Source organism: Carcharodon carcharias, chromosome 8 (assembly GCF_017639515.1).
Source record: "Carcharodon carcharias isolate sCarCar2 chromosome 8, sCarCar2.pri, whole genome shotgun sequence".
Classification (NCBI taxonomy): domain Eukaryota; kingdom Metazoa; phylum Chordata; class Chondrichthyes; order Lamniformes; family Lamnidae; genus Carcharodon; species Carcharodon carcharias.
Genome location: NC_054474.1, coordinates 140824107 through 140836566, shown reverse-complemented (window position 1 = coordinate 140836566; position 12460 = coordinate 140824107). Strand labels below are relative to the sequence as shown.

The 12460-nt window shown below is 39.6% G+C and overlaps 1 protein-coding gene across 2 annotated transcripts in view; it reads left to right on the top strand.

The window, feature by feature from the left end:
• The window catches only part of LOC121280849 (protein Niban 2-like), a 203873-nt gene that overhangs the window by 109334 nt on the left and 82079 nt on the right, over nt 1-12460 (top strand). For both annotated transcript variants that reach the window (XM_041193136.1, XM_041193137.1), the window contains one exon: nt 5231-5398. In XM_041193136.1, coding sequence (XP_041049070.1) covers nt 5231-5398 — 168 coding nt within the window. The remainder of the gene's footprint in view (nt 1-5230; nt 5399-12460) is intronic.

Below are 12460 nucleotides of genomic sequence, written 5' to 3'. Positions count from 1 at the left end.
TTGGTGGCTCTGGGCCTCTCCTGTTTATTTTTGCCATTATCAGGAGATGGGGTGGGGGAGGGGTGCTGAGAAGTGTCCAGTCATGCTGGTCTGACCATCATAGCATGACTCTTAATCGCACTTCAATAATATTGTGGATATGTTGATCAAATATATGTTAAGAAATATTGAATGCGTCTAAGGGATTTGGGGAGATGCGGAGGAATATGAAAAACTTGATGAACCAGCTGATCTCTTCCTGCCCATCCTATTTTCGTTTAAAAAAAAAACAGCAATCAGTGATGCTTTTTTATTTATGGGATGTGGGCTTCACTGGCTGGGCCAGCATTTATTGCCCACCTCGAGTTGCCCTTGACATGTTTATTTGTCAACAGTTTCAAGTATTTCATTTAAAGGCTTGTTGACTATTCTTGTTTAAGATGTATGGAAACATAAAGCAGAGAATATTATCAAAAATTTGGCGAAATAATCAAACATTTGCCTTATTTCACATTGTTACTGTTACTAGCTCTGTAGAGACTACAACTTAAAAAGATACTTGAATTCCCTGTGACCAACTTGAAATTTTGTGCAATTCCTTTAAGTTTTAAGACTTTTACTGTAACAAACGAATGAGGAGCAACTTTAAATAAACACTAAGTAGGCAGCTTATACTCTAAAGTACAGAAAATATGTAACCCATATTTAATTTTTTAACAGACTGGAAACCCCATACCATAGATAATTCAATGCCCACTATCTGCAGAATTGCAGGTTTTACAGTAACCAATCCAACATCACCCTTAGCTTCCAATGAGTTTGCTTTTCCTTGTTTTGCCAAGTTGCAACTGTCAAAGGTGCATCTGTTTCCAAAGAATTTGCAAACTGACAAATGGTAATGCCTATTCTGGTGACTTTTATCTTTTGCGCCTACATCTGGCTGTGCAAGAATAAATCTTCAAGATTCCTTAGTTTGCAACAGAGACCATGTATCCTTCCACATTTGGCTTGGCAGTCTACAGAAAGGGCACCTTCCTTCCTGCTGACCACACGCCAACTACTGTCCTTCACCTGAGACCTTCTATCTTGCTGTTTTCTTTTCAGCCTAAACCTTGGAAACTGAGTGTATGCACAGCTTCCATTGTTTACAAGTGTGAATTTGTTGCACCTTCTTCCCAGTAAGTCAGCCCATCCCTGCCTCTTTCCCTATAGCAACCAAGCCGCCAGGCAGAATTTGGAGCAGATGCCATGAACAACCCCCCACCCCCCCCCCCAATTCCAGGTAAACTGGAGGAACGAAGAGGTCATCCCAAAACAATCTTTTAAACTTCACATTTGTAACATTGCAAGATGTATTACTGAGCCGAATAAATTCAAACATGCACAGCTTATGAATATATTATCTTTACTTGTATTAACCTGATATTAGGCCATGTACCTTTATCTGCATCTAGTTTACATTTCTTTTGGAGGGTGAATATTGTCTTATTGAGAACCTTAAGATTCTTCTTTATGGGAACAAAATTGTTGGCCAGCAGGTGGCAGGTAGTTATTGCAGATAGGCAGCTGTCCAGGGCAGGGCAAGAGGATGGAATTGGATAGGTAAGAGTTCGTGGGCCAATTGAGGGGGAGCAGCAGTGAGCCAGAGTGAAAGTGAATCTTCAATCTTCAGCATTGTGTTTGCAATTTCAGATCTTTTCCTTTTGTCTCCATCTCCTCTTGCACCCCCTCCTCCTCCTCTTGCGTCACACTCCCTCACGCGTACACATATTCAATACTTCTTGACAGATAATTAATCTAGACATATCCACAAATATTGTTGAAGTGCCATTGAGAATTCTGACCATTTTTTAAAACACAATCAGACTTGTTTAAGGTAAGCAGTCTTTATCCTCTGATTATCCACTGCTTTTCAACATCAGAACTCTTGCACTAATTTTAGTGGGCCACACAGTTTAGCAAAATTAGATTTGACTTGAGCTATAAATGATAACCAGTTCTTGGGGCAGACAGAGCAAACAGAAGTAATATTGTACACACCAAACTGAAATTTCTAATTACAGTACTAAACTCCTACATAAAGTTATTTGAGTTATTTATGACACAGTTGGCCTCGTGCCAATATAAAATGTTGCCAAAGCAATGATTCTTCATGTATGCTTTTTGACGCCACCTTACTTTGTGATCTTTGTCATCTTACTGTGCTTTGTTGCAGGGGGAATTATACCAGAGTGGCTACATTTTTAAAATTGTTTTTACTAGCACTGATGCAACAGGTTCAAAAATGCAAAAGCTTAAAAGGTTACGCACAGTGTACTTCATGTTAAAGTGACATGTCTTTCATTCTTCTGTTTGTTTACCATTGACCTGGATTGGAAGTAATCAAAACTGAAGAGCAATGTTTTCTGCGTCTGGTTGTACTGCCTGAGGTTTCTATACTAATTCCTTGCTAAACTCTGCACTTCTGTGGAAATTGGAACTCTTCTTACTCCATTGTTGAACTAAAAGGGCATGCTTAACCTTGAAGTTTTCAATATCATTATATTAGCCTTGAGAGCTGCCTCCCAACTTGCAGTCAACAGAAGGCCTCAATTTGGCCATTTCCCCATCCCCAAGAAAGCTTAATTTTCCAAACTCCCTACTCTCAGTCCTGAGGTTGCTCTGTTTATTTTTTTTTAAAAGTGCTCCTATTTAAAAGCTTCATGATGTCTTGGTGCCAGGATATCTGCTTCTCTTTGGAGCATGCAGTGTCATCTGGGCTTACAATGGGACTTGAAAGTTTGAGGCCACAAATCATTGTGATTAGCACTCGGGTATGGCAGAGCACTATACTGGGGGCTTCTGACCATCAGTTGCCTCAAGGGAAAACACTATTTTGTTATCTGCAGAACAAGGGCTTTTTGTATAACTTAAAACAGGGATGTCTTCTAGTCCAGTTACTTAACTTGTTTGGTAAGAATTCTTTGATTAACTCCATCCCAAAGCAAGATATTTGGTGAATAGGTAGTAGAGTATCTTTCCATGTGCTGTATTTTGTCTGGTTATGTTTCAGTAAGCAAGCTAACTGTTCACTCTATTCTTGCTAAGGCTACTGCACATTTCTCTTAACTATATCTGCAAGGGAATTTCAGTCATTGCATACCTTTTTAAAAGTACTGTTGCTTTGTTGCATTAGTTTACAATTGTTTTAGCACAACTTTCAAAGCCCCCCCAAATTCCCAGATGCACTACGGGGCCCTCGGAAGTCCCTACACAATGACTCTGGGAATTTCCCAGGAAGCTTAAACTTCCGATGCTCCCTGGGACTCTGAAAAAAATCAGACTCTTAGTTAGAGTTGGAGACTTTGGATGGTTCCGATTTACTTACCTGGATAGTTACACAGATTAAAACCTAATCTAACTCCTGGGTAACTATACAGCTGACACCCCCTCATATGCACAATGAGTACATGACCCTCCAATCCCACCACTTGACCCCCACCCCTGCTTGCCATCTCTTTCTAGCTTTTCAAAGAAACTTTGGGACATTTAGACTGCATATTCTGGTGAATAGTGCCATAAAAAGGGTGTTTGGCTTCTGTGTGGATTCTCTCCGCTGCTCCCTACGAGGTTTCCTGCACTGAGTTCTGCAGGATTCTTCATCGGAAAATTGGCACAAAAATTGAAGGAAGGCAAGTGGATATTTTCTCTTGGTTTGATCAGGGTTGGAAATTGGGGTTCCAACCCTGGATGGAAGATTTGGGCCATGATGTTTAAAAACCAAACATGAAGGACCAAGGTCCATTGTGTGGACACCAAATTTGAAAAGAATGGAACAGTGTTTTAAAAGCCTGGAGATTGTCAAAGGAAGGAAAGATTGAGGGAAGTAAGTTTGCACATTCTTTCCCAAATTCTCAAGGCTATGTTTTGGCCCTTTAGTGTGTAGGGAAGAAAAAATGTGTAAGAAATCGTTTCTGGAATTTTCGAGGAAAATGAGGGCTGAAGAGGGAAGTAAGCGTATAGAGGAAATAGTGATTCCTGGGCTCAATCAAATTTTAAAAAGCCACCTTGGTACAATTAATCTGTGTGAAGGATGTTTGCATATTAGATTATGGACCACTAAGTGATCGTCTTTGTTCTTTGAGAATGTAGCTCCATGCCTTAACTCAGTTGCTTCCCTCCTATCTTTCCTCTTGAACCTGAAATACTTGGTTTATTTGTCATTGGAGTAATTTTCTTGTTGCAGTTCCTGTTAGCTGCTTTGTTGAAGAGCTGTGAAGTGTGCTGGCAAGGTTGCTTGGTTTGCAATGTTATTGTAAGAGTGAAAGTCATACAAAAGTGCAGGGCCCTGTAATTAAAATAGGCAGTTGGACATTTTCCTCCTCCAATATTGAGCATGAAATTTCAGGATTACTATTTTATTTCACTGGTGTAAAACTTGAATTGTTCAGTAATTTTTCAATCTGTCCATAATATAATTTTAACTGCAAACCTTTGATGTCTTTATTTGTTTTGTGTGGTTGATGATTTAAGCATAAGGTAGGTTCTTCTCTGATCTCTTGCGATTGAATTTAAACAAGGCAAATATGCTGAGGTAATAGTATATACAGTAATGTAAGAATGGAACAAGAAAAGACCATTTGGCTAATTTACTTCAGCTCATTTTTGGTGCGCATTTTGCTGTCTTGAGATAGTTGAGTGTCAGTCTGCCTTTGGCAGTGTGACAGTGGTTGCTTTGTCACTTAACTGCTGTCTAGAGTGATGCTGTACAGGCAAAAGATTAACAAAGTGAAATTTTGGACTTGGTAACGGCATAGCATAGAACCAGAGCATGCTGTGTATGGCGATGGTAGGTGCACAATGTTTGCTTCAGGCTTCCATACTGCAGGTTGGTAACACTCCATGCAATTGAAGCTCGGCTCTCATTTTGTCAACAATATCACAGGCCGCAGGTTTGCACTGGTTATTCTTTACCTATGTAATCTTCAGCTCTGACCTTGCCATTGGGAAGTTCAACTGAAGCAAAGATGCTTTTCCTACAAGAATGAAGGAAAATTGCAATGAGTTAATTTCCAAATGTTACTGTACATCCTTTGTTCATTTCAAAGCTAGGTTGCTTGGCTATCCTTTCTTCATAATGGTGTAGAATGTGGTGTGAAAACCCAAGAAGAGGGACATGAAGATAATGCTGTTAAGAGAAGGCATTCATTAAATGTTCATGGCTGAATGAAATATAACTGCAGTAAATGTTGATTTTTTTTTTTCCCCCTAGGGATCAAAGGAAAGGCCAGCAACTCCCCATTTCTGAAGTGGCCAACTGAGCATTGCACTATCTTATGGCACCCATACGAACATCATTATTACTTTTGTGTTACATTGGAGAAAGAACAGCAGAAGTGGCATGCTGTGTTTCAGGATTGTGTGCGGCATCTCAACAACGGTAAGTTGTCTCTACATTTGTTTTAACAATCACTTTTTTCCCTTCTCTCTTGAAGGTGGAATATTGATTACATATTGAGTAAGTGCAAGATGTTACATTTTGTACTTGTGTTTGAATAGGGTCAAGCTTTTTTATTGTTGAGAAAGGACCACTAGATAGTGACAAAGAATGGAAACCTTGGCTTATTATTCCCAGCCCAGGGCTGTCTATATTGGCCCAACACTGCATGGCTGGGATTGGTTATCTATACAAACACCAATTGTCACACTTTGAACATTAATGGTCTGTATAACTTGATGCTACACTATGTAATGAGTTTATGAACTGTGCAATCAGGAGGAATTGCTCTTTATTTAATATATTGTTAACACTTGTTTGCGTTTCAAATATTTTGCCTCGATAGCTTAATCATAATATTTAGGAATGTGTATAAATGTAGAACTATTTAAGCTAGCTAGCTACCACTGCTGCTACCTGACCATGGAATGAACAGCAATTGTTCAGTGTGAGATTTACTTCAGGCTACTGTAAATGCCTAATGTGATTGCCTAATTTCAAAAATAATTTTAAAGTCAGTTTATGCTTTGTTTTATGTATTGATTTGCAGATGCTTCTGTTTGAGTTATTAGGGTAAGAGTTTTTAGCTGTGATATTGTAGCTGAGTTCACTCAATATAATGCGTCAATCTCCCTTTAATGTTGAACCTTGTTAACGTGGAATGATCAGACACTTCTACAAATCGTTCTTTGCAGTATTTAGCTATGATGCATTTGCTCTATTTTGCAGCACCAATATGTCTTCTATCAAAGGGTAGTTGCTAAAATGGCAACAATAGTTGTTATTATTGCAATAAATGTTGATGTTGGAGTACAGTCCACATGGCATGCAGCCTCTTACCAAATTAAAATATTCAATTTTTATTTGTTATAGGAACCAACATTGAACTAGGCTCTAAATTAATTGAATTGCTGAATCCTCTGCATTGCATAGTGGAAATGCAGGTCATTGAGCAAAGCATAAACTCAAGTTTAACATTTCACTTGAATGTTTCTGCACTGCAAGGCTTGTAATGTTGCATATTAAGGTTGGGAGCCCTCCCTGCTGATGAGCAGTGATGGAGGAGGAGAAGGGACATTTGTCTCTGCCTTAGCACCCATCTTTGTCTGGTTAAACCTCTGTGAAGCACTTTGGTTCATTTTTCTTTATCATCAAAGAAATGTTTATTAATATTCAACAATTAGTCAAAATTAGAATATGAATTTATCAAAATTATGCTAAATACTACTTCCTGCTACAATTCAGGCATATGAAAAGTGAAACTTTTAAAATAAGAGTACATTATGATGGAAATAGATAGTCCACCAAATTTTTCATTCTTTGGATTATTTGATCTTAAAAGTTACAAGACTTCTGCCAGTGAATTTTAGATGAGTTATAGACTAACAACATTCCACTATTCTTTGCATGCTTTAGCTGCCTTCTCTCTTGTCCCACCATTGACCTCCCCAAATTTGAAGGATTATTGGACATTGAGACACAGAGTGACTAGAAGCTTGATCAGCGGTGGAATTTAGGGAGGGTCATTAAAGGATAAATGGAATGTAGAGAATTGTAGCAACTTGGAGACTACCAGAATCTGGGACCCAAATGATTGAATGCATGGCCCACCAATAGCAGGACAAAACGTGAGGGAGAGATATGCGAATGGTCAGAGTTGGTCAAGTGACGAGTTCAGGAATAAGAAGTGAAGTGGGACTTCTGTGATGGGGATGTGAGCAGCAATTTTATAGATGAACTGAAGTTTACGAAGGATGGGAGACTGCAGGAAAGCATTCCATTCTAGAGGTAGCAAAGACATGAATGAAAGCTTCACCTGCTGATGGGTTGTGTCAGGTTGAATGTAGGCAGTGTTTCAGATGCATGCGGATGGCCTTCGTACTTGAAAGGATAAGGGGTTGAATAAGATGCCAAGGTTGTAAGCAATTTGTTCCACTAGTCAGTTAATTAACTGATTAATAACAGAATTAACAATAAATAACTTAAAACTACATGGTTGGTTTTGGTGGGAAGGAATGACTTGGAAGGTAAACTGAAGTTGGCTTCCTCCTTGGATGTTACATTTTTCCCTTTTTGTGAAGTGATGACTTGGAGGTTTGTGTGGCACCCCTTTGATAAAATTTGAAGGGGCGAGCTGCTGATCTTTGTTTGCCCCTTGTACAAGGGTAAGCAGACTGCACTCTCCCTGATACTGTTTTAAGGTTAATTGAATTGCAACAGCAGGAATCATGTTCTCCCAAGACCTGAACTCCGTACAATATCTGGAGTCTGTCAGTCAATCTTGCTGTCCTTGCTCTGGGTGATTGGATGGCAAATGATAGCATGAGTTGCTTGTTCAAACTTAAGGGCAGTACATTGATTACTGCTAGTGGCAGTGATTATGGATTCCAAACCAGTCATTTGAACTTTTCATACTAGACTTGTCTGTGCAGGCATATTGTTGCAATGTATCATGGGTAAATGACAGACCTGTGGGTGGCTTCATCGAGTGAAGCAGACAATTGTCATTTAATGCAAACCCGTAACACAACTTAGTTCATGCAATATAATTTATATTGAACCTTTCGGTATCCTTGTTTATATATCTCTTCTCCCCCGCACCCCACCCCCCCGCCCCTCTCTAACTTGATGTGGATGAGTTAAGAATTTCAAAATAATTTATTTTATTTTGAAACCTAGCAATGATGTGTCCTTTGATAAATTGCCAGTGGGACTCTTGCTATTCATGGATTGTTTCAGGGCAGCGTTAAGAACACAACATTTTTGTGTGGGGCATTGAACATGGTGCTTTTAGTTAATCCATCGTTTGCCAGAGAAGGTTAGGGTTAGTAGTTTGTGATTTGGCTCAGTAGCTGGAAAACCAATTTTGTTTCTTTTTTGGTTAAATCTCTGGTTCTAGTAAACATATATTTTTGGCTTCAAAATTATGAATGTTTCAGATAAAGGATGCTTTTTTAAAAATTTGTAGAGTCATAGTCATAGAGGTGTACAGCACAGAAAAGGGCCCTTCAGCCCATCGAGTCTGCACTGGTCAAACAAGTGCCTAACTATTTTTATCCCATTGTTCTGAGCAATCCGAAATATGCCTTTTCATTAAGTGGAGAAAGGCAGAAATTGTTAGGTATGCTTGGGTTTGTCCTTCAAGCTGGGAAGCTTACCACTGTCTCTAATTTTAGTCATGTGTGTGAAAGATGCCAGTGTTGGGGAAAGGGAGAGTTTTGGAAGTTTGGCATCTGGTGCCACCATCCACCTTAAGCTCGAGCAGCAAACTCATTCCTGCACCACCTTACACCTGCAACACCCCCACACATGCTTGGGCACGCACGCTTTGTAACAGAGTTTTTAAATTTTTATCACAATGACCATTTTGTGCCATTTTTTTTGCTTGACTCTGCCAATTTAATGTGGTTTGGGACCTTTTTTTTTTCGCTGTGAGCTCAGGTAAAATTGCTCCACTTAATTTTTAAAGGTCAGTGAGATGAGGAAACTTTCCCTCCCAGGAGTTTAAACGGCATTTGAACCAGAGCTAACAATAGTGTGCTAACTTGCCACACCCCTCTGCTCTCAGCCACTCAACATCGCAAAGCCATGGTAGGGATTTTGTGGTCAGTGGCAAAGTGATGATAGTGACCTCTAAGAAGTCTGCTCATGAGCTCCAGAGCAAAGGTTTCACCTTTCCTGATGATATTTTCATTCCGGCGTCAGCAAGCAGGCTAAGGAACCAATCATATTGTTTATTCCTTGAAGTCTGGGAATTTTTCAATCCAGCTTTATAATTCACTTTTCATAATCTTACAGAAGTGGAAATAAAGACTGGGGCATACACAGGGGATTAAAGGAGAATAATAAAATTTGAAAAATAAAATTATTGAAAAACTCAGTGGCATTTTTATCACAAAATGGAAAAATTAGTTTTTCAGGACCCGAGAATTCAGCTGGAAAAATGACTTGGCGCATTGTTTATAACCAAGTTAGACCATGTTCACCAGGGCGTAACTTTATCAAGGGTTTTTTTAACAGCAAAAATAGCTGAGTGAAAAATAAAAGTTCACATCGGTTGCATGATTTCCAATTGGTTTTCATCTGCGATGACTTCAGTGCACCTTGTGGAGAAGCAGGAAGTTATTGGCAGAAACTTTCGGATTTCCATCTTTAACTGCACGTGCGCAGATGCCAGAAGCTGCTGACAGTTTCACGTAATGATGGCAAGTACTGACCATTTTGCAATCATGACAACAGCATAATCAAGGCCATTTTGCCTCTTGCACATTGGCACTTGAAGATGGTCCTTTATTCTGGCATTTTGCAACTTTGGATTATTGTTTGGCACTGGGGCAACCTAGATTCTCCTGGTCAGTTTACTTCGAAGCGGGGCTGAATTTTGTGCCCCCAGCAGGCCTGTTTCCTATTTGGGTTGGTGGTGGGGGGCATCCCACATAATATGGAGGGGATGGCAGGTGCTGAAATTGACAGCCCGCCTACCATATTTAAATGAATAATTAAGGGTCAACTAGGCTTGCTATCAAGTCAAATCATAAACCCACCCCTACCCCTCTACCTAACCTCTTTAAACCATCCCCCAGTCCAAGATCTTGGCATTACCTGCTCTGGGGATCGATGGACTTTGATTTTAATTTCTTTCTGCAGTCCCACTGACGCCTTCCTGGTTTGTTGTGGTTAAAAAATGATGCTTCAAGTAAAGCAAAGATTTTATTCAAGCGTATGCTGGGGGAGATCAGATCCACCCTGGTGGACTAATCCAAAATCTGTGTCCCAGCTTTTGGTTCTCACATTTCATACACTGCTTGGTACAGCCCTCAATCTCTATTGCACATAATCAAATCAATGAGTTTTATTCATTCATGGGTGTCGTGCCATCCCCAATTGCCCTTGCATCTAAGTGTCTGGAGTCACATGTAGACCAGACCAGGTAAGGATGGCAGATTAGTGAATCAGATGGGATTTTGTGACAATCATGGTCAGACTTAAAATTCCAGATTTTTTTATTGAATTCAAATTTCACCATCTGCCATGGTAGGATTTGAACCCAGGTCCCTAGAGCATTACCCTGGGTCTCTGGCATACTCATCCAGTGATAATACCACTATGCCACCACATCCCCCTTAAAATGAGTGTGACTATTCATGTTTACAGATGTTCCCTGTTATGTCAGCCTTTAGCCTAGGGACGTTTTGTTGGTGTCTGGGGTCCAATAACCCCCGTGCCTGTTTCCTTATCTCCTTAACACCTTGTTTACCCAAGTTATGAAGGCCATCAAATTTTACTATTTACTATTTATAATTCCTATCTAGGTTCCCACAGTATTGGCTACATACCCCATCATGTCTACAGTGTTGGCTATATTTCCCATCATGCTTTGAAAGAGCTCTCACAACTACATTTGTCTATTCTAAAGATATTAATGCACACTTTAATATTAATATTAATCATTTGTTATCCCACTTTGACTTCCACTCCAGTGCAGAAAATTAGAAACATATTTTTCTGTAGATATGGGAATTCAGAGTGCAGCCACCTTTTTTGCTTTTTATCCTGAATTTGTGGAGGTAATTTGTTTTTGAAGTTGTATTGCATCTTCTGAACAGCTGATGACGTTGGTAAGAAAGACTGTTCAGTTCAAGGGAATGAGTTCGCTCAGCCCATCCCCTGGGAGTGAGTTCACTCTGTGGGAATTATACCCACCCGCCCCCCCCCCCCCGCACCCCCATCCCCAGGAGTGAGTTATTTTAGCAGGCCCCATTTTTTTGCAATGCTCTCATGACTAAATGTTTCCTGAGTTTTTATTTATTCACTCAAAATTCCTTGCAGCACTCCAGCATGACCTGGTCAATTCTTGGCTCAAATGTCTCCTGTTAAGCATTTGAATGCTAATGATGGATGGCTTGCCTCGTTTGCAACTAGTAGCTCAGTCGCGACAAGAACATTTTCTTGCAGAGCTAAGGGATGGTACTAAGATGAATGCTGTATGCTTCTATAAGTTTAAGAACATTAGGAATAGGAGTAAATCATTTACCACCTCAAGCTGTTCTGCTGTTCAATGAGATCATAGCTGACCTGCAGCTGAACTCCACATATACCTGCCTTTACTCTATATCCTTTTAATACCTTTGGTTAACAAAAATCTATCCATCTCTCATGTAAAATTAACAATTGACCTAGCATCAATTGCTATTTGTGGACCAGATATCCAAACTTCTAGCCCCTTTTGTGTGTAGTGTTTTCTAATTTCACTCCTGAAAGATTCGTTTCTATTTTTTAAGGTTATTCCCCTTAGTCCTAGGCACCCCAAACAGCAGAAGAAAGTTTTGAGATATCCACCTTATCAGTTCCCTTTAATATATTAAAGTTTGATCAAATCACTCCATGACCTTAAATTCTGAGGTAATCAATTTTTGTAAATGTAGTTACAACTGGTTTGTGTAAAATCTCATTTTAATCCTTGCAGTCCAGGAATTTTTCTGTAAATCTACGCTGTACTCCCTCCAAGGCCAATATATCCTTCCTAAGGTGTGATACCCAGGATAGAATCCAGTACTCTGGCTATGGGCTGACCAGGGCTTTCTACAGCTGCAGCATAATTTCTACCCTTTTTTTGTATTCTAGTCCTCTAGACATAAAGACCAGCTTTCCATAAGCCTTGTTGATTATTTGCTGTATTTTTTCATGACGTTTTGATGTTTATTGATCTCCCAAGACTCTTTGGACCTCCACTGTTTCTAAATGTTCATCATTTGGAAATTACCCAGATCCTTGCTTTTTAGATTCAAAGCAGATGACCTCCCAATTGTCTACATTGAAATCCATTTGTCACAGTTTTCCCATTCTCTTAAAATTAAAGAAATATCAATAGATTATGTTGCTGTCTACACTGCTGGTCACCTGTCTTTGTCTCACAGCAAACTTGTTATGTGGTTTTCCATCCTATCTCTTAAGTTGTTACTAAAAGCAAAAGATAGTTGTGGCTCCAACACAGACTCCTGTGGG